This window comes from Morone saxatilis, unplaced genomic scaffold, assembly GCF_004916995.1.
Source record: "Morone saxatilis isolate NCDOM2014 unplaced genomic scaffold, NCSU_SB_2.0 Contig11, whole genome shotgun sequence".
Classification (NCBI taxonomy): domain Eukaryota; kingdom Metazoa; phylum Chordata; class Actinopteri; family Moronidae; genus Morone; species Morone saxatilis.
In genome coordinates this window covers 27,244,193-27,267,277 of record NW_023339663.1, presented here as the reverse complement: position 1 = coordinate 27,267,277, position 23,085 = coordinate 27,244,193, and the positions used below count along the sequence as shown (strand labels likewise).

General features: G+C 38.8%; 1 protein-coding gene across 1 annotated transcript in view; it reads right to left on the bottom strand.

Moving 5' to 3' along the window:
* Nucleotides 1-23,085, bottom strand: part of si:ch211-186j3.6 (neural-cadherin) — a 275,078-nt gene that overhangs the window by 147,361 nt on the left and 104,632 nt on the right. The window contains exons 8-13 of the mRNA XM_035682213.1: nt 14,670-14,842; nt 9,892-10,060; nt 9,229-9,399; nt 8,618-8,790; nt 6,473-6,640; nt 4,408-4,657 (exon numbers count right to left, since the gene is read on the bottom strand). Of these exons, the coding sequence (XP_035538106.1) occupies nt 4,408-4,657; nt 6,473-6,640; nt 8,618-8,790; nt 9,229-9,399; nt 9,892-10,060; nt 14,670-14,842 (1,104 nt within the window). The remainder of the gene's footprint in view (nt 1-4,407; nt 4,658-6,472; nt 6,641-8,617; nt 8,791-9,228; nt 9,400-9,891; nt 10,061-14,669; nt 14,843-23,085) is intronic.

Genomic DNA, 23,085 nt, shown 5'->3' with positions numbered 1-23,085 from the left:
TGTTTTTCTTCCTGTTCCTACAGTTAGATGTTGGATGTATGTGGGATTTTCACTGTGCAGAATGATGTATGTGCCAAGTCTGACACTAGAGGGATGTTTTCACATTCATCTGCTGGAAGTGGATGGAAGTGGATTCTCTGTGGTTTCTCTGTGCTCCCTGAAAATTTGATTTTAAGGGGCGGGGCCTACAAACATATTTGTGATATTACAAAGAGTTTGGTCAATAAGTCAGTTCTGGTCCAGTATGCATCTTGTACATAGTGTGATGTAGAAGTTAACAGTTACTGTAATTTCCGGACTATAAGCCGCTACTTTTTTCACACGCTTTTGAACCCTGCGGCCTTAAACAATGATGCCGGCTAATCTATTAGATTTGACTGGCAGGAAGGCGCACAAGAACGAGGACAGACAGGTGGGAAGATATAATGCGGCCGGGGAGGCAAGACGCTCCGTAGTTTGCTGGTTTTGGAATCATTCAGTTGCAATTCATTTTCAATTCGTCATTTTGCCGCATCATTGCACACACCCTCATCATGGAAAACACAAGAAGAAATGCCACATGGATGCAGCTTTTAAGTTAAAGGCAATCCATCTGGCGCTGGGTTGAAGGAGGAAATGGAGCTGCTGCACGTAAGTTTGGCCATCAATGAATCGAGTGGTGAGACGTTGGAGGACGGCAGGCACTGTCCTATTTAATTAAAAAAAAATTTTTAAAAATTCTGTGTACCATCTTTCTGTGTAAATATCTCATGTTACAACGTGGACACCTGCGGCTTATAGACAAGTGCAGCCTATATATGAAATTTTTTTTCTTTTTAAATTTAGTTGCTGCGGCTTATATTCAGGTCCGCTCAATAGTCCGGAAATTACAGTACTGTGATTACACATATCTTTTTTGTATACGTAATCATCAGTTTAGCTGTCTTTCAAAAAGACACTGCAGTGTAATTCACAGTAGAAATCTAATCTTTGGAGTAATGATGTTACAAGTCAGTTGTAACACCACAATCTGCTGTGCTGTTATTCATCACTTTTAACTGTAAAAGTTTAACTGTTTTAACTTAAGTGATTATGATTTTTTTTTTTTTTTTAAAGAAAAAAAAAGCATAATTCCAAATTGTTGTTGGAATCCAATTGCAGGCTAGCTAACCCTTGAAATGATTTGAATGTCAGATGTTCTTAAACTGTTGAAAGAAAAAATACAAAAGCCTTTAAAGCCTTTAATCAGCTTGTTAATTCTTGTTTACCTGTCCCTGTCTCCTCATCAATTCTGGTATTTCAGTATACCCATATTCCTAAATGAATGCTAATGTTAATAATTGAATCACTTAGAAATGTGCCTCACAGCTATCTGCCCTCATCTAATTTAGATGTTCTACCACCAAAAATACTGAAAAAGAGGTTTGACAATTTACTGCCCACTGTCTTTCGATCACTGGCACTGAGCCTGTCTGTTTTGGTTTGGTCCCTGACTATTTTCTGCATCCTGCAACTAAGAATGTTGATAAAATTAGATTAACATTGCCTAGAAATAAAGCTGATCAAATTCTAGATCATTTCACCTCTTTTTTTTACGTCTAAATGGTTCTCAAAAAGCACATCTGCATTTGGACCAAAATGCACAAGCATAGTTTCTACACCAAATGCACAGAGCATATTTCGCAAGTCCTGGCTGCACTGCATTGACTTCCACTGTATTTTAGAGTTTAGTTTAAAATCTTGTTAATTACATTTAAAGCCCTTTATGGTTGGGATCTATCGTCATTTTTGATCTTTCAACCCTAACCCAACTCTTCAGATGAGATGACAGAAAGCTTTTATAAATTCTGCAGTCTGGCTCAAAACAAATGGCTACTGTTTTAGGTCCAGTACAATGGAACAGCCTTCATCTCACTGTTAGGTCAGCACAGTCAGTACTGCATGGAATAAACATTCAAAAGGTTATTTGTAATTAGAATTTAAAATTAAAAAATTTACTTAAAGTAAACTAAAACACTACAAAAGTTGCTTTGTTTTTTTACCCAGAATGCAATGAAGCATCACTGAGCAAAACACAAAGAACTGAGCTCACAATCAAATATGTACAAGCTCTTATTACTAGTAAATTTCTGAAATTTGAAAGCCATACTTCTGTTTACCACACAATTACAATGTTAAAATAATTGCCTTTGTTTGATTACAACTATTCTAGAGTTGTAAATGTCTGTCTCACAGTATTATCAACAGCTGATCCATGGCACCTAAAGCAACTAATCCCCACCAACACAGCCCTTTGCACTGTTTTGTAGCAAACCTGTTTGCAGTCTGAACGCCCACTAAGTTTAACTATATAAACTACATGCCAATAGAATTCTCTTTTTAGATTAAAAAAAAAAAAATCTTCTGAAGCCTAAAAATTATTTTATAGGTTATGGATACATTTAGAGAAAACAATTGGCAAAAAATATCAAAGCTCATTATTTTTGGTTATCACTGGCCTTCAGAGAATGATGATGTTCCCATAGAATCCTGGACTGTGATTGATTTTGGACCTTCATCCAGAAGCAAGCCTGCTATATCCCATTCTTATAATGATGAAGATCTGGCTATTGGAGAGGACGGGATAAGAGTTCATCCTAGTTTTCAACATTTAACTTGTTAAGCGGTGTGTTTGTGGGAGATATAATCCATGGTAGCCTATTGATTTGCAGCGACGTATTAATCTAATTTTTTCTGTCATGGTTATTCTTCCAAGCCCTGTTGCTATCAAGATGAAGGTCAAAACATGGTGTACACTGATCAATAATGGATGCAAAATGGACTAAATTAGTTACCTTGAACCATAATAAGAAGGCTAAGAGCAATAGTTACAGAACCAGTGAGCTAGAACGTGAACTCCTAGTTTTGCCTGAATGGCAGAAGCCAAATTTTAACATAGTTGATTTAAGGCCAAAGGCATTACAGAAATTACTTAAATAGAGCAACACATTAAATCTAATGCTACTTCATGTGCCATTTCTTTTCCTACCCTTTCTTCTGAGCAAATGTCTTAATCTATAAATTAAAAATGGGTCCTTAAATCCATTACAAACCTCCCTCCCCCAGCTGAACTGCCTCTGGAGGAGTCAAAGAGCTTTCTTATTAAGACAGATAAGGGAGAGGAGGGGCGAGCGAAAAGAGGAGAAGGAGAAGTTGAGAGAGGAACAGAAAGGCAAGTGAAAGGAGAGGTTCTGTGTGAATTAATTATTTCTCACTGGATTAAGACCAATTTGATGGAATGGGGTATGCATGCGTGTGTGTGTGTGTGTGTGTGTGTGTGTGTGTGTGTGTGTCCATGTTGCAAGGGGATTAAATGCAAGGGAGTCTGGGGCATGTGGGGTAGGAAGAGTTATTTTGAGGAGCAAGGTCAGGGGCTAACAAACAACACCATATTTAGCAGTGATGATGGCAACTTAAGCCTAGTTACCAGGGGCTGAGCATTACTGAAAAAGAGTGACACCAGATTCAAGTAATTATATTTGGAAGCACCATAAAATAATGCTAGATATGATAGAGAATGATGAGAGAGGTGAAAATTGATATTCTTAGCAAAATATGTGAGATAAACAGTTTCAAAGAAGGAGGGCCAGCGGGGTTAAGCATATAAGTTGCACTCTTGGACTCATCACAGTCACAACAGCTGGCGAGCTCTGCAAATGATCTGGATTTGTGTAGCTTTGGAATCCAAGAGTCTAATGACTCTGAATGGAAAATCAGAACGCAACAGACTCTATTAAAAACCAATAAGCACATAGACAACATAATAATTACTGTAGTGAATCAAAAAAAAAAAAAACCTGATCATATGTGTGTCAATAACATGTTCTGATTTTGGGTAGTTTTGTAATATAGGAGCTGCTAGACTTCAACTTGGCTATTCAGTCTTTGAATAAGAATGGTTCCTGATGCTGCTTTTGACCTTAAGTCCATTAAGCCCATCTTCCGAATTAATCAAGTAAAATCTTCTATTTTTCCATTAGCTTATAGCTCAGCCATCAAACACCCAATTTATTCTCTGTTCCTGCAACCTTAAATAGCCATACTGCTGCTCACTGTGCTTATTACAAGGCCTACATAGAATTTGTGTTTCCCCTGAACAATTTGTTTTCACCCACAATACTTTTTGTGCATTTCTGTATGACTTTTGTGTTTCAACACTCTACTACACCCTCTTTATTGGATACTATTGCTTCCGATTGTACCCTTAATGTAATACTATTATCGTGTTATACCACTGTGTTAAAAAAAATATGTGTGTAAACATAACTCAGATGGCATGCATGTATGAACACAATGGTGTTTGCAGACAATGTGAGGTGTAGTGGAGAAATGAACAATATAACATCAATATAACCCAATATAACCAAATACAAGCAAAAAAAGGCTCACCTGTGACATTAACATAGACCATAGTGAAGGCCGCCAGTGGTACAGCAGCGACATTCTGAGCTCGGACCCGCAGCATGAAGTTCCTGGTGGTCTCGTAGTCCAAGGGCTCTGCTACCAGGATGGAGGCTGAACCATCTTCTCGGTTGGGGGTCAAGTAGAAGCGAACTGGCATGTTGGTCTCTGGGACCATGCCGTCCTCCAAGTTGTAGGTTACCCTGGGATCCCCAAGAGGGGAGGTGGCTTTGATGGTCTGTTTGGAACAAAGCAGAGGATTAAAGGTAATATTTAATTATAATAGGATATCACTTATTTCAGCCTGCATACCACTGTGGGACTTAGTAATCGTCTACAGTCAGTACTGGTCCCAATGAAAGCCCATGGTTACCACTCACTTGACTTTCTTAGAATTGTCCTATTAGTCATCTTACCTAATAACTGAAGAAAAAAATAGCCCCAAAATAATAGGTTTGTCCACGGCTACACTTGGTCATATACACATGGCCAATTACTTATTATTAGTTAGGGATGCACAATATGTTTTTTTTCCGCCCACTCGATACAATAATGAATAATTTCCTGCTCCTCATGGCCAATACAATAACAAAAAAAAAACTCTTTACATTTTTTCTAAAGTAAACACGGTGAAGTTAAGTTCATCAAAAAACTTTACGAACATACTTTGACTTTCATAAAATAATAACCAATTATTATTATAGACTGACAATTTATCGGCTCTAATGTGATTATCCCGATAATTCCTAAGATAAATTTCCCATTATTGGCCAATAATGTATCGGTCCCGACAAGCAGTTGTCATTTTTTCATTTTTGGAATTAGTTACCCATGATAACTTTCTGGTGTAAGGTGACCAATGGGACAAAATCCTAAAAACTGACAGCATGTTTCCAATTATCAATTCTGAGAGCTGGAAAAAATGCTTAATGCCAGCAATGATCCTAAGCACAAGAACAAAAATGAGGACATCTGCTGCTGAGCTTCAATGGAAGTGTGCATTCTAATAGTGAAAAATGGGAAAAAAGGGTTTTTATAGCCCATAATAATGAACACTAAATTATTAAGGCAGTAAGTCTCAAACTGTTAAATTTGACAACAACCAACTGAAATCCTGTGGAATATACTCTTAATTCTGGGTTCTCCATAAACTAATTAAGGAGAAGCTACTCAAAGCTAATGCCATATACACCCCAATTAAAATGGAAAATGCCATCTCAGACATGATGCAGCTTGGCTATGGGTGACCTAGCAGTATCCATTCAACCTGCAAAGCAGAGTAGCTACAATAATGAGACGCCCTAACAGGCATGCAGAATTGGAAAACATGCCTGATGACTGTATGTGCTGATTTAGGCCATAAAAACCTCAAATTTCCATGGTAGAGCTATTACAACCTGCTGAGAGTAATTGCATCTTTGCATAACAGTCAAATCAACACTGAGCTGCCATCTCGATTAACACACTGTGCTGTAGAGACCACGCTCACTCTCATCTCTCACAAACACATTCACATGTTCTCACACACACACACACACACACACACACTCATGCAAAGTACTCTGAGGTGTGTCTTTTTATTTCAATCTTTTGTTTTAAATTATTCATCAGCAACTTTAATGGATTTAATTGCTTTCAATAGATCCCTAGAAAATACTGCTGATTAGTTGAAAATGTGTTAGTGGCATGAAAAGGCAGTGTCTATGTATAATCAAAGGCAGTTGATAGGATAACTGCACAAATAATGAAGCCTTATTAGTAGAATTAAGTGTGGTTTTAATTTTTTTTTTTAGCTGGGATTCCTATACCTTTGGCTTCACTGCCATTCCAAGTATGTTACACAGTTACACTTTGATGCTCATCATTGATTAACAAGCGACATGTCTTCCCTTTAGGCCACCACCGCCACCCTTGTTTATAAATAAACATGTCTTGCCTGTTTTTTGTGTGAAAATTGTACAAATTCTCTACAGTGTTACAAATTGACCCATATGTGTTTGTTTATTTGCTTCCTGCACGTGTCAACTGCAATACAACCCCAACCCCAACGTACCACGATTGGTGTGTCTCGGACAGTGTTTTCTGGTATGACCACGCTGTAGCTGTCTTTCTCCCACTGTGGAGGCTGGTTCTTAACGTTGGTGATGGTAACGGCTAGCTCCACTGAACTGCTCCGGTTCCCCCCGTCTGTAGCCACAATTTCCCTGGTGATGTAGGTCCTCTGTGGCAGAGGAAAGAAGAGGAGAGATCACTTAATGGTGTGTTCTTATATTGCCAAATAGTGTGGCACAGTGATAATTACAGCTTCCTTGTTGGGGTTCTAAATCACACAGATTTCAGCAAGCAATCAATTCCCCATGCTTCTGTGCAGGGAGAAATTGACTGTAGGCTGTAAAAACAAACATACTTGAAGATAATTGTATTGATTGAGCAGAGTTTTGTCACCCTTACAAGAGCAATTAACTTTAGCCACTGCAATCAGGGAAAATCTGTTTTAGTGACTAAAGAAAATAACGTAACCAAGAATCTGTGATCTTAATGTTGGTCAATTGGCGTATGTTAGAGAACAAATTCAAACTGTGATGACACAAGTTCACTTTCTTCCATTGTGTTTGTGGCCTTCTGCATTATGCATCATGTGATGAAGGTTATTTGCACATTCTGCCAATTTTCAAATTCACAAATGCAAGAATTGCTTGTCATAGTGCCCACTTTCTCCATGACCTCCTAAAGATTTTTCTTAGTTATGCAGTTTTAAAATTCAATCTTTGCTCGTACCAATTAAGACAACTGAGATCGTCACACTGGCAAAGGCTAAAAAAACGTGTAGGCAGTGCCTGCTTATTATACTTTATGCAGTTTTACTCATTAGTGGAAAAGTTTTGTATCTTCACTATGTTCTACTGAGCCATTCTCTCAGGCAAAAATAGTGGCATAGAGCCAGGTGTTGGTGTAAGATGCAAGGTGCTGAGGATACAGACATGCATTCCTCTTGGCACTGGAAGATGCTGAGTTGTTGCTTGTTTGGGCTTTTATAATTGTGGCACTCATCTAAGGCACAGACTTGTTTTGCGCAATTTCCTCTATTTCTCGTTCATGTACCCACCAAGATTGTTTTTCTTACTAGTAGCGAAGCAAGGGGTTAGAGGCAGTGAAGTAAGAAAAATATCAGCTCCTGCTGCCAAAGAAAAAGGCTCCAGTGAGGACATTATCACACACTCAGGCTGACTGTCTGCTACTGGACACTGGACTTCTGCCCCTTCACTGTCAGCAATAAAATGCTTGAATGCAAATATACTTGCTTTTCTGGCCATGTCCTGGGAGAAGTAGCACTGTTGGAATGATTCATGACCTGGAATCAGTGAGCCCTGCCTCCTAATGGTTTACACCATTTTTTTCCTGGCTGACTGGGAGCTTCTTCATACATAGGTGTCAGAACTGATGGTAACTTACTGACTACACTACTTAGCTTCAGCACTCATCCGACCTCTGCTTCAAAACAATAATTCATTCCATGAAGAAAATGTGAGTCGCTTGTTTTTCCTAGGGGATTAAGCCTCACTACAATATCAATACATGGGAATCTGACACAGTGGCATTGAAATAGAAAACAGCCAATCTATAGAGGCATTAGTATTAAATTGATATTGTTTTATAACCTGTTAAAACCAGTTAAACTTGTTTACTTAACTTAACATAATGATAATATGAGGATATTTCTGTATTATTCATTTAGTGTTTCTGTTTTTTTCCCAACACATTGACATTAGTTGTGAATTAATGGCAATGGCACTATTGAATGGAAAACTGCCTGGACTGTCATCCATCAGCCATCTGACCATGGCTACTTATGCTTAAGAGCCTTGTCCATCAAATTTAAGTCAAGCATGTTGGTTTAGGTGCATTCCTAACATCGCATTTAGTTCTTCAGTAAAGTTACAAAATTACATAATTATCTTCAAGTGCTTTTGTGCCATTTGGAGTGGCCCCATATGCACAATTAGCTCCAATCATATTTGTAAAATACAATCCAAGGGAGTACATGGGTTATTTGCATTTTCTATACATTTTTGCTATAGAGGAAACACAACAGAAAGTCATTTAAACATAACTGTATGATATTATCTTTGTAAATAGAAGGCTAAAACTGTCCAAATGGTGATTTGATATTATCTGTTTTTATACAGTATGTGTGTACCTGAGAAATGGGCTGGTTGACATACACCCAGCCTGTCAGGGGATTGACCCTGAGGTACTCCGGCTGTTCACTGGACATAGAGTACGTGATGGCTGCATTGGTGCCAAAGTCATCGTCATGAGCTGCCACCCGCAAGAAACTAGTCCCGATCATTGTATCCTCACGAAGGAAGTCTATGGCAGAAGAAGAAGAAGTGTAGCTCAGTTGTACTGTGAGGCGTTAATTTGTTTGTTCTTTGTCTTTTATACTTTATTTGTCAGTGCAGTGGAAGGGTGAGCTCAGGGAGAGCAATAAAAAAAACAAAGAAACAAATGTAAAATACATAAAACACTAAATACTGAAACACTTCAAGTCTTGCAGAACAAAGCAGAACTTTGATACATCAAAAAATTGATTTTCCAGTGGACTTTTTCCAGGAAAAAATAATGAACACTGATGAGTAAATGGCAAACATTAGTTGTAACCAATATCTACTGTAATTTTGGAATAATAGCATCAAAAGGTTACTAAAACATTAGCTTATTTTTAGTCCATTTTTGCGTGTTTCCTTAGAGTAGGGTTGCAGTGGGTTGAGCTCTGAGTCACCATACTTCAGACTAATATCTACTTACACTCATATCGGATGTTCTCAAACTTAGGACTGTTGTCGTTCTGGTCCAGGATGAGGATGTTGAGCTGACAAATGCCAATCAGTGGGTCAGCTGCCTGGTCAGTGGCAGTCACTGTCACTGCATACTCCCGTTGGCGTTCGCGGTCAAATTTCCTGGCTGTCACAATTACTCCTACAGACACAAACATAATGAGGTTGATCAGACAGCTAAATTATACTGAACACAGCTTGGTTTCTTGTCCCCAAAGCATATGCAATTTAACACTAAAATGATTTCCATTGTTTGCCTTGAAGCTAAACTTTAAAGACAGAAGAGCAGCAGAATGGGTAAGGAAATGAGAGTTTTTCAAAAGTAGTTATCATCAAATCCATGGAGAATTATATTTATTATTAATTTCAGAAATGATTTTAGTGATGGCATCAATTAATAGAGAACTGAAAGTAAAAATCGAAGTATTTTCCGTGAAAATACTGAATATACTAAAAAACACTGTTTTGTTTGAAGTTAGCCTAAAATAATGTTTCCTTTATTTTAGCAGTGATAATAATATGAAATTGAAGACTTATAAACTTGCAAGCACCCTGCATGCCTTGTTGCTCTGCACCAAGGTCTTCTGTATGTGTACACTCATGCAAGTGGAAGTGAGTATGTGTGTTTCAGTACCGGTGTCGGGGTGTATACTGAATGCAGGCACAGTGGAGTCTTTGTGCATAAAGCCGTATGTGACCCTGCCATTGGAGCCCTCATCAGCATCCACAGCATGAACCTGCAGAACGAACGTCCCCGCTGGCTGGTTCTCCAGGACTGATGTGCTCTCTCGGTACTGCTGACACTGAAGAGAATGAGACAGTGGGCATAGAGGACAGGTGGGAGGAAGAGAAGATCACTGCAATGTAAGTATGGAGGAACTTAGATCAATGCTCCATTCTTTCCTAACTCTAAGCAAGAGTGTGTGGGAAGTGGAATGGTACTTATTTTGAAAGGACGGATTAAAAATTGTTTACTGGTGGGACAAAAAGTGTAACATGGACACAAAATAACAAGTGTATAAAGAAAGAGAGTAGGAAGCCTAAGTGTACCTCTTTCATTTATGTATTTTCTACATTTGCTTGTCCTGTGTAAGGCAGATAGTGGTAGTAGGTTCAGAAGCCTATCCCAGCACCTATTGGGCAAAGGTGCTCAATAACTGGTGGTAAACATGAAATCTGCTGATCTTTTGGCACCAAATGTGTTTAGTACTGTCCATGCCTTTTTTTATTGGAAATGGGGTCAGCACTTCACAGAGAGCCTCCAGCAGTGTACCAGTAACTGCAGTTATATTCAAGAACAAATTTTGAGTGAGATATTACAAAAAATATAATTTGAACCATTTCTGTCTATTTTACCCATGCCATGTAGGACCATGTTTTACGTGGGAAAAATACGAGTGGGAGTGCATAATGTGGTTAAGAGTGCCTGACGCCTGTGTACTAGATTACTATAATTATAATATATACTGAAACACAGACTCTAAGCCAAAACCCTTGTTAACCTCAACATGCAACTGTCATCATATACCTGTCCAAGCTAAATACAAAAGTCTGACCTTGAAATGATGTTATGACAGTAATATAATATAATGCATTCAACATTCAAATGTTTAAAATGTCAGTTTACAGTTAAGATGCATAGCAAAACATTTAATTTAAAAAATATAACAACAAGTGAGAATAAAGCAGTGCAAAAGCTGTATACAAATATTTTGCAGATTGCAGGGCGACATCAAACTGGTGAGGTGCAGAAGACAGGCCTAACATTACAACTAAAGGTCAGATGGTGGGGGAGGGGAGACAAAAGGAAACACATACAGAAGCAACTTAAAAAACAAGATCAGAGAGTGCAAGACTGCCTACAAATACAAAGTTGAAAATTACTTTAAAGAAAATGACAGCAGGAAGGCCTGGCAAGCCTTACAACGGGCTACAAACAATCCCAAAGAACACATAATGATTGTTGATAATGACCCTCACAATTGCAAATGATTAAAAAATTTTCTATTGTAGGTTTGACACATGCAATTTCTGGTCGCAGCAGAAAGCGGCGTGGGACAATATAGACAGTATAACAGATGTGGATATATTGATTGCCGTGGAAGATGACAAACAGCATTACAAAATTCTGTCATATCCACAAACACGACAGTGAGTACGGGTTGAGCCCTCAACCCCCAAGTTTTCGGATGACACTGCGATAGTAGGTCTCCTTTACTCAAATCAGGTTTTCCTCTGTGCTTTTGAGAAAGAGACAGTGGACAGCGGACACAGTGGTGCGGACAATTCGTTTTTTTACTGTTTTTACTGATTTAGAATTGTTGTTTTTTTTTCTTTTCTGTCTTAATGTGTTTTATTATGACCATGTTACGTTATATTTGTGTATGCTATAGTCTTACTGTGGATGTTATGGTGGCTTTATGTGAGCACTGGACCAAACAAATTTGTGGGATAATAAAGTTGACCTCAAAAGAATGCTTTCTTGCCTGAAAATCACCACAACAACATGCATGCACTGTATGCAGTACTGACCTCATGTCAGCACTGTATTACCACTCTCACATTGTAAACTCGTAAGAGGATATGCTGCAAAACAGATTCTGTATGACTGGCATTGCACTTCTAAGAGTAATGCGGTTTTGCTATAAACTCATACCACATAATCTACTGGATATGAAAGAATACAATCAAGACTGAGAATGAAAATTAATTTAATGATTAATTATCTGCTGTTTGTGTTTGGAGGAAATCCTGGTGATATATAACTATAAGTCAAAATTTTAAAATTCAATCCTAAAACTCTAACCCTACCCTCCCTTTAACACTGCATAAATTCTTGGAGTTATCATAGCAATTCATTTAGCACTTTCAATTCTTGGTGTGATGCAAGGTAGCTACGTCATGTTTGAGTTCCTCAAAGATTTTGTCAATCACTGAACTTGTCAGACACACAAAGAGCTTTATTATCCTCATTTAAATGCTGCTTGGGTTTCACTTACTCCCTCTACTCTCTACCCCATTTCTTCTCTCTCTGGTCTTCTCTCATCTTTCTCTCGCTTCCTCTGTCTCCATCATCCCTTTTCCTTTTTGTCCTGTCTCAATGGTGTGCTGATGCTGATGTGCCACAGACACCGCGAAGAGGAAGGAATCCCTCAGTACTGCTGGCTGATGCCTTCTTTTGGCAACTTATTAATGACAGGAACTTTTTTTATCTTCTCAAGTTCCCTCGCAAGTTGCCTTTTTCTCAATCTTCTTATCTCTTGTCCTCTGCCCTTCATGCTACTAGCATGCAACAATGCTTTACCTTTCTCCACCCCTTTAACTTTTGAATGTCTTTCTTTCTTTCTTTAGAAGCCTTTATACATTTTTTCCTTCAGTGGTTAACATTTTGCTTTATGCCTTCCACACATTACAGTTATGGTCAAGATATGCAGGTTTGCATGCAGGCATTCACCCATGCAATTAATCAGAAGGGCCAAAGGAAGTGCTTTGTGTCATAAATGTTCAGTCAATGTGAAACGAACCAGGGTGTGTAGACCAGACAGTCCATATAACTTGCTGGCTCTTTTTGAGAGAATGATAATTTGGAGTAGCACTGCCAAGTGATAGTGATTCCAATACTCAACTCAAGGTATAGGCTGATGAAGTTGATGAGTACCAATTTGATAGGGATCATTTTCATCTATGGTGACATGAGGACATTTGTAACACACGTTGGCCATATGCGACTGAATGAATACAACCAATAGTGTAAATACTGAATTTTGTAATGACACTGATGAAATACTGTATTTTTATTTTATTTTGTATTTTCAGTCGTATCTGATCAACATCCAATCCGCTTAATAAGATCTATAAGTATCGACACCAAAACCAATTCAGTAGAATGTAGGGAGCAGCGTGTGCGGAGCACATCTGCACCAGATGCCAAGTTGCCCGCTGCCTGGAAGAAAAATATGTCCGTAGCTGGCCACTTTTTATGCCAAAATCTAAAAAGTAAAAAATGTATTAACCGGGTACTTTTTTTTATGTGTGTAGGTTTCTCCAATGGCAATTTTCACCTTTGAGTTATGAGTTTTTTATGGGAGTAACTGTAGTTTTACTTGAGTAAAGATTTTCAGCACTCTACCTACCACTACTAGAAATATAAAAATGTATGTGAATAAGCCCATATGCGAACAGGCCACAGGGGTATTGTAGGATAATGAATAAATGTAGTCATTGTGTGTGGGTCTATAGCTAGATATTATTGTCACAGGGAAATGCAGGATCTGGCTATATCCAAGAGATCTGGGCTATCTATACTTCTGTGTGTGTGTGTGTCTCTTGGTCCACTGATTCAGCCCTGAATTCCAGAGAGACTACTACATTATATGATTGGGCTTCAAACTAGATTAAAGAACCTATCTGTTTCAGTATCCTGCTGCATGGCTGCCAGCTACAGACGAAACACCAACGAACCTTAGATGTCTTTACTAAGAAACTGCCCCCCTTTGACTAAAGACACGCAAATAAAGCTGTTTGTGCAGTATTTTCTCTTCTATCTATTATTAGGTTTTTTCTTTGTTCATGAATTTGTATTTGCTTTATTTGGGCATGGTGAGTAGGGGGGTCAGGGGTTTGTTTGTCCGTTGCAATCAGCATCCTGCCAGCAAAGAGAAAGGAATGAATCATAGTGTTTGAGTATGATGCCAGCAAGAGAATCCTGAGAGAGACAATTGAGCATACAGAGAACATGAAACACTGTGGCCCAGGAATCCCTCTCTTTTCCTATTCTCTCTTGGCTCTCATCTTGTCGCCCGTCCCCCTGTTTCTTCCTGCTAAGGGGTGAAGCCGAAAGGGAAACACTTGGCGCTCACTTTCCCCCAGGAGAGTGTGAGTGAGGTTTACTCAGCAAGCCCCTGCTCCTAATCTTGGCTCGCGATACCTCCGGGGGGCTTGAAAAGTCACCTCATTTAAAATTGAGACATGGCTAGAAAAAAGCAGGTGGAGACGTAGTGCTTCCAGAGCGGGTCGGTCGGGATTTCTGCCACATCCCTCAAAGCTTTAATTAAAAGACCATGATGATGTAGGAGAGAGACGAGAGAGCAGAGACGAGGGGTCAAGCTGGCTAATCGCTCCTCCAGAGAGGAGAGGTAGAGGCTAATAAATAGAGGAGACAGACAAAGAGAGAGAGACAGAGGAGTGATACAGGAGAGTTATGTGGGACAGATAAAGACTGAAAAAGAGAGCTAGTAAAGGAAGGGATAGAGTGAGAAGTCATTGAGATATATGAAGAACGCGAGAAAGATGAGAAAAAAATTGCATGGCAACCGGGAGAGCAGACCTTTATCTAACACTCTTTCAAACACAAGCAGATAATGAGCACGACTAAACAAGGTTTAATGATGTGTATGCCATTGCTTGTCTTACCTTCTCAAAGACGGGCTTGTTGTTATTCACATCATCTACTCCCACTATGACTTGGGCCGTGGATGACAAGGCCTGAGGTCCGCCTGAGGCGTTGTCATCCGTTGCTGTAACGTTTAGGACATATTCAACACCTTGGAGGTGTGGCGGCGGGCTGGAGCGCAGACGGATCAAACCTGCAACCAAACATAAGGATTACAGCGGTTAACACAGAACACACAGTGAGAAGTTACTAATGTAACATCAGTAAATACTTGCTGCTTATATGTTCAACCTTTAAGTCTGAGATGAAAAGAAGTTATCATCATAGTGTTTGTATCATTTGAAAATCTCAAAGATAATACAAACACTTTAACTTCAACTATTAAATCTGGGTTGACCGCATGTTTACCAGACATGGTAATGAAGCCATTACAGAACATTGGTTGTTGAACAAATACAAGTACACAGATGTCTGGGTTAATTCAAAGCCTTGTGTCAGGGTTATTCATGTCCAGTTTGTTCTTTCATTAGTTTTTTTCAGGTTTAAATGAAATCTACTTGAAAATCTCTTCTCATTCACCAAATCTCTTTTTTTTTAAATTTGATTTCACATTAGCTATTAGCAACTACTATAACCAGAGCTGATATGTAAGGAGAACAAGTACAAAAAAAAATTGGTTCTCAGTTACACACATCAATACACATTAAGATATCATGGCAACCAAACAACTAAAAGACTATCTAGTGTGCAAATTACTATCTTAGAAATGTACCCCGAGCTGTGTTTATACTGCCCAGGTGGTATATTTAAGAACTCTTGATCTAAGCCAGAATTACTGGAACAACAGAGGCGACTGTACCCCAGGGGGTAGAGTAGTGTTGGCCATTCATTGTATGGTTGGTTGATCAATCCCTGGATCCTCTTGTTCACACGTCGAAGTGTCCTTCAGAAGTGCACCAGACCGAAAATTTGTCTCAGCATGTGTATTTGTGACAAAAACGACTGCCGAATTATTGTTGTGACATTTTTCTTTATGTGGCCAAGTGGCTTATGTTTCCTGTCTATACCATCACTGTCAATCTATCTACAAAAATAAAATAAAAAATCTTGGACTGGCCTGTTTGCAAACACTGTGCACATAACGGCAAGCCATATTATCCATTGTGTCTTAATCAGTGAGTGTCAGTTATGAAATCTCTGTCAGACTTCTTTTCATGTTTGATGTACAAAAAGTTTAGACCCACCCCAGTCTAGAGTTTGAGCATTGCACATTGTTGTCAGAGTAAACCAAGGAGCTTATTTTAGCAACAGATTTATGTGAAAGTTTAGTTCAAACCTTTTTCAATTTTAATGCAATGTTAACACTATAGACAATGCCAATTTAACCGACTGCCTCAAATTCTGGGTTGACATCAATGCCACAGCCTCTACAATAATTGCTGCAGCTCATCCCACACATACTATAGGCTCAAACAGATAATTAAGACTGAGCTTACAGACAAAAAAACATTTCTGACATTAAACCTAACTGCTTCAGCAAGAAAAAGAAAAAAAATGATGGCAAACAAAAGCACAGGTTTTTCTATGTCTCTCATTTTCAGTCCCACAAGTCTTTTTACGAAAGTGGAATGCTTGAACACACACAGATGGTGTCTGTGATATTAAATGGAAGGTTGGTAAAGCAGGTAAACAGTATAATAGCCAAAATTGTACTGTAGTACAAGTATTCTTATATTAAGACCGAAAATTAGTCATCAGTGTCCCTGTAGTTAATTAAATCAGACCTCCAAGAGACTTTTAAGCAACACACCAACAAAAGTTAGCATTTAGCTTTGGCCACTTACTAATAAGATACTCATGTACTTATTAGAGTATGTTGATGCTCAATGTAAATCAGAGCAGTTTTTTTTCTTTTCAGACTGTTTTTCATGTACTTAAGCTCAAGCACGTAATGTAAACAATCTTGTCCCAGACCTAACCAAGTGGTGTATGTGTGTGTGTGTGACAGTCTACCAGTGTCACAACCTCCACCTGTGACACCTAGCTGGTTAGGTGAGTAGCTAATACGGCCATCATTCAGTCACCTGACTAAAGAACAAAGCTTGTAGATTTTAGATCATTAATAAACGCAGTTAATAGAGATGTCCCAAACAAGTTGTGTAGCCCCGGATCCAATCCGAGTCATTTAATACTGAGTATTTGCCAGTACAGAGTCCCAATCCAATACTTGTATTTTGTTGACATTACACTTCAAGTACATTAAAGTCACTAATATCAATCTTATGCTTGACAATTAAATAGCTCTATATTGCATTAATGCAGTGTTTTCATTTTGTATTGTTTTTTACATAATGAAGTATGAAATAACAAACCCTCTATAACCTTTCGGTCTTGTTGCTGTCTGGAGAAAGTTTTTGTGCCAGTGTTTGGTGCCCTTTCCTGAATTACCTGAATGAACTGTCTGTACAGTTTTGAGTGTTTATTTCTGTTGTCTCTACATCTTTTGCACAGATAACATTAAGTTATTAATGTGAGATCGGATCGGGGCATCCCTAGTAGTTAATATAGCAATTAGAGTACATGACTCCAGTAAAATATATCATAAAGTCTGTTTTATTCCCTCCGCTGTGGGCTCTGCTGAGGTCCAATCTGTATGTTAAAAAAAATGGCAACTGTGGTCTGTGCTGGCAATGAGAGGTACATATGCTCAGATATCTTGTATGTTTTATTTTAGTACCTTCTGGGCTTCAAAAAACATCAAAAACACCTAGGCTATTTAGGAAAAGTCATGGGCTAAATAGCTTGTAGTTTTTATTTAAAAAGTTATTTGCATTATAAAAACCCAAACCAGTGTTTGTTAAGGCTGAGTACTTGACGAGTTGGGAGCGAGAATGAGTTGGTAGTTCAGCTATTCTAAAGTTATTTTTTTTTTTTAATTTACAATGACGGTGTGATGTGTCCTATTCTGCTTTGTTTCAGTGCATGTGTGTGGTAGATTACTTAACACATGGAAATGCTTTGAAAACAAGTATGAGTAATTGGGAGAGCATTACAGTTTTTAGAATAAAATAATAAGACTTTGGATTCAACTCTTGGGATTACTGAGGTGTACGTGTGGAGTGGACACAGCACTGTCTGCAACCAGCAGGTATGAAAACTATACATTGAAATTATGAAATAATCAATACAATCAACACGACATAGAAAAGTGAGAACTAGGTTGAAAATAACCCACATTATCCTTCACACTTTCTGTGCTGTTGCAAAGGCACAACAGTTTCTTTTGTAAGTAAGAAGAAAAAAGCCAAGGCATGAGAGAGAAAGAGGTTTCTGGTGGACACACTTTATTTCAGCTCTTAGCTCAGATTTCATTAATTATGGCTACACAACATATAAATAGTTAAATTGATTGGTATTCCCTTTTAGCGCCATCATTCTGACATTCCATTTCATCCCATCTCTCTTACTGACTCTTTCAGTCCGGTGTAGGCGTCTCATCTGCATCCCACTCTGTTTTGAATGACTCTCCTCCGCTCTGTATTCATCTCACCCTTTGGTGCTCTGTTTACTTTGTGTGTGTTTGTGTGAGAGAGTGTGTGTGTGTGGGCTAAAAGTGCAGACACACTTATTACATCCTCCTTATCTTCAGAGGCAGGGGCAGGTGCTATGGCTGTCATCTGTTCATTTGGTTGCTGTTTCACAAGAGACCCTGGAATTGGAATCATATGTACACTTATCATAGATATGTATGTGTGCGTGTACTATTCATCCCTCTATCTCGGTTTACCAGACCAAGGGAACTGATGAGACAGATTACAGCCAGACGGTGTATGATTTTTGTTTATTTATTTTTTGTGCGTGTGCGTTCATAGCTACTGCACAAGCATGACACATGTGGAAGGAAGATTTATTTGTAGATGAGTCTTTGGAAATGAATGATAGAGTAAACAGGATGATGCAAAGAGGAGGATTTCTGTTGCTCAAGTTAAAGCTGTACATGCTCATACATTTTGAAATGCACATGTACAGTATGTCCCTCCTGTTTGCCTTTGAGTGTGCATGTGTGTGCTGTTGCACAAGAGATGGAGGATTGCCATGGAGGGGGTGTCTGCCCCGAGGTGTTTGTCACAATGGCTGGTTCCCTGGCACAGCTGTCCATGGTTAAGGGTATGAGTAGGGGTGTGTGTGTGTGTGTGTGTGTCTGTGTGTGTCTGTGTGTAAGTGGAAGAGGTAAAAATAGACAGGGAGGGAAAGAGAGAGAGAGAGGGAAAAGATGATTCCAATTTACAGCCGTGGAGGTGTGAGGGGAGGAAGCTTTGCCTCAAGAAAGACGTGTCACATACATTGTGTCAGACACATATAAATGCATAAATATACTCACACAGACACCTACACGGTAAAATACACACAGGAGCACACAAACACTTACATTCAGAAAACGCTGCTGCAGAGGTTTATGCCGAGTACAATAAAGTCCAGCAGTGAATTTTCAGGCCAGACTACAGCCAGCCAGCGTGCACAGAAAACTGAGGGGATGTTTTGCAAAAGCTTGTTTGTAGATAATTAATATGCCTCTTATTTAATATCCTAATTTAATGCTATTATGTTATTTCATAGGGACCACATTTTGCCTTGTGTTTTAAGGGAGTCCAGATTCTGTGGTTTAACAAAGATCCACCATATACAGGCATGTTTTATGCTCTTTTATTTTATTAGTCTTGGAAAACTGACCCGATTTTCATAACATTCTGCACACAACACAGTGGTGACATGCTGTGTTGGCTCAGAATTTTGATGGTCTTTACCACTGTGAAACACAAATGCTTTTTATGTTGAATATACACAAAACCTAATTCCTAAATGTCTCCAGCGAGTACCGACATTTTGACATGAACACTACACTTTTTAATCTCAACCTCCCCCCCAAAAAGAAGCACAATTTTCCGTAACTACTTATAACACACTTTTGCATCACAGAATTGTGATCCATATAACTGTGATACACAAAAGAAGATAATGTCAACGAGGAAGAGATCCAAAAATTCCTTATAGGAATATTTATATGGCCATTATTGTATTAAAAATATTTACCAATGTATGTGAGTTGTGTTACTAAATGTGTGCGTAATCAGATTTGTAAATGCGTACAGTTATCTGCAAATGTGTGTTCAGAATCTGTGTGTGCATAATCAGATTTGTTAATGTGTAGACAAATGTGGAAATGCTCCAAAGTATTTGCTCCATCAGTTACAACTCCATTGTCTCTTTTTACACATGACTTCTGCTACACTTCTGCAGTGGCAGATCTGTAAAGGTGGAACATATTTTATGGAGAAAAAAGTATAGTTTTTTTCCCTTTAAGGTCCTGCTGATGTCGGCTGCTCTTTGCCTCACCTCTCTCTGATTTGTTTACTGGTGAAGAGATAACATTTACTTAATTGTTGGTAAGCTATGCAGCTAGCTAGTTAACTGTCACTGGGTACTGTAGCTAGTCCGAATACAGCCGGCCAGGAGCCAAACAGGAGCCAAACAGCCTCCAAGTCCGATGGTGGCCAGTCTGATGACAGGGAAGCTAAGGTGGTTTTCTTGCCAGGGTTGACTCCTGGGACCTTGGAGCTGACCCCTGATACTTACACTTCTCTGCCATTAATATGTATGTCTGCATTTTCAGATTTGTTCACACATTTACAAATCTCAATTTATTTACAAATCTGATTACGAACACACAAAGTTACACAACTCTGCACTCACATTTGTAAATAGTTTGGCTACAATAATGGCTCTATATATTTCACATTAAATTACTTGTGCATCTTGTCTGTGCTACATTATTAAAACACTGTATCACACTGCCTTGCTGTGCATTATTCCCAGGCCCAAGTTGGTACATTGTCAAGCTCACCGGAAATTTGGATATACAGACCCAGATTCACACCTTAACTATTTGTTTGTCCTTTTCTAGCATCAACAGTGGCTGTTAGTGGACTGGATAATGTACAGACTCTTCTGTTTCCTTGTGGTTTGTAAAATAAATATGAGAACTGTTCTTAAAAGCATAGATAAAACTAAGCCCTAAAGTGAAGTCCTAACCAGTTGTAATCTAGCTGCTACTGAAGTGTTTACTGGCCACTAGAGCTTAGAACTGACATTTTTACAGGAGCCAATATACCTGAGTTTTGATATCAATACCAGAACAATCCTTTATTTGATATGTAAACATTGAGGAAGAGACTCACCCTCTATTTATTTGGCATTTTTACCTTTATTTGAAATATATCAGTAAAGAAGAAATACCTGGCTAAGTTTTACAAGTAAACTAGGTCAAAGATATTTGATTTAAGCCAATTCAGGGTCTGGGGAATTTAGCAGATCTGTATGACACACCATTTGGATGGATTTACACTGAACAGCAGTATGAGTATGGCTTTCTGATTGTGCTGGGGAACTATTTAAACAGAGCAGTCCTTTATGCCAATATACACCATGGCCATGACTCTCATTAAGTGTCAGCTTTATATTTGGAAAAGGCAATAATGTAGAGGTATGAAGAAGTTTGCCAACTGCTTATATACTGTGAGGTCAAAAATCAGATCAGCAGAAATCTATACTGATGGAAATATTTCACAATAAAGACACAGGCCAATTACACTATAACTGAAAAGTCTATTCAGCAAAGCTACTGTATGAGGCACAGCCATCCTATAACCAAGAAACTCAAGGCTACACATCACATTTCTTTACATTTCAACCATTACTCTTGCCGTACACTCCCTTCAGCACAAACTACATATGTACCACTCTGTGTATGCAATTCAGTGTACACCTTCTTTCATGTAGACCAGACTTTAAATTATGGACACTTATTCAATGACTAGTGTTGCTGACTTTCAGTTGAAATTTGGTCATTTCTGCAGCTGGATGTATTCAGGCCAAACCTCCCTGCTGAACACCTTTACGACTTAAAAAAGACAATTTGCCCATACTCTAAAACAACAGTAACCTGGGTAGTTTACTTCCAATTTCTCATTATCCAAACCCAAATAGGCTATTGTATGGTGTGTGGCTGGGGCTGATAGGGGTTGCATTGTAGAATGGGCTTACAAGAGATCGTGATAAATAAAAAAAGGAGAAGGTACAATGAGACTAAAATTAGAACAATTGTCTGTTGCAGAAAGAGAAATTGACTTGGGTCAATTAAAGCTGGTCACAAAAGATAAATAAATAACTGTCCATTCAAATGCAGATTATTTCAATACTACAATTAATGGTTACATCAATTTTATCTTCAGGAGCTATTATTATGGACAGCAAAAATGTTATGTCTGTGCATATATGGTATGTGTCAAGGATATGTAGCACTGCTTTTAAAAAGGGCTCTACTGTATAACTAAAGGGTTGGTCCATATTATTAACAAGACTCTACAGCCAACTCTAATGGCTCTTTGAGGCTGTACTTGGGTACAGTGGAGATTTGAGTCAGACTTTAGGTTTAAATGTTAACCTGATAATGGCTTTGCACAATTCCTCCTGAGGGAGGTCAACAGCACGCACAGTAAACAATTTTCATTGAAAATACTTTCTACTGAAGAAATAGCCCCTATAAAAACAGATGAAAGTGTGCTCTTAGCATTTGTAACAGGCACACTCTTTCCTAAAAGACACGTTGTTGGTAAATGTTTATGCATTTTTTTTTAATGCTTTGAGCACCACAAATGAAATCCCATTCACCTCAATTGTGTTGGGGAGGAGGCATAACTCTCTCAAATCTGGGCATTTAAACCAATACTGTGTCCATTTCATTTCTACAGTAGTAAAAGTAGCCAAAGCAATGATAGCAGTAGCAGCAAAATGTAATAGGCACAGCCGTAGTGGTGAGAGAAATATTACCAGTATGTATGTCCATACCACATATGCATTAAGACTGTAAGCACTAGTCCACTCTTCTCTCTCTCCACCCACGCTGCTCCAACAGCGCCAGGGAGTGCACTCATGCTTAATGAATTGAGACAGAAGGCCAGATAAATGTGACCAGTTCAGTAAAGGCAGCAGGCAGCAGGCAGACACACAGAGAGGCTATAGCCTGCTCACTATGTTACATATACAGGGAGCACCGGAGGCGCCCCGTAGTCCGATCCCTGCTTTACTCTCCCTCTGGTTGGCATAAACATCTAATAGGGCCTAAAAGCCTTAGATGAGAGCAACACATGCTGGGTAAGTGGTTGAAAATGGGACATGGAAAAGGTTTTAGGACATTCCAAGAACAAAGCATACAGCGAGTCTGTTCTAATCTATGAGATGTGTGTCCCTGTAGCATGGGTTATTGTGATGTCTCTGGGTGTATGTGTTGGCCTGTGTGTGTGTGTGTGTGTGTGTGTGTGTGTGTGCGTGTGTAAGCGTGTGTAAGCATACACAGATGTTTGGTTCTGTGTTTGATTA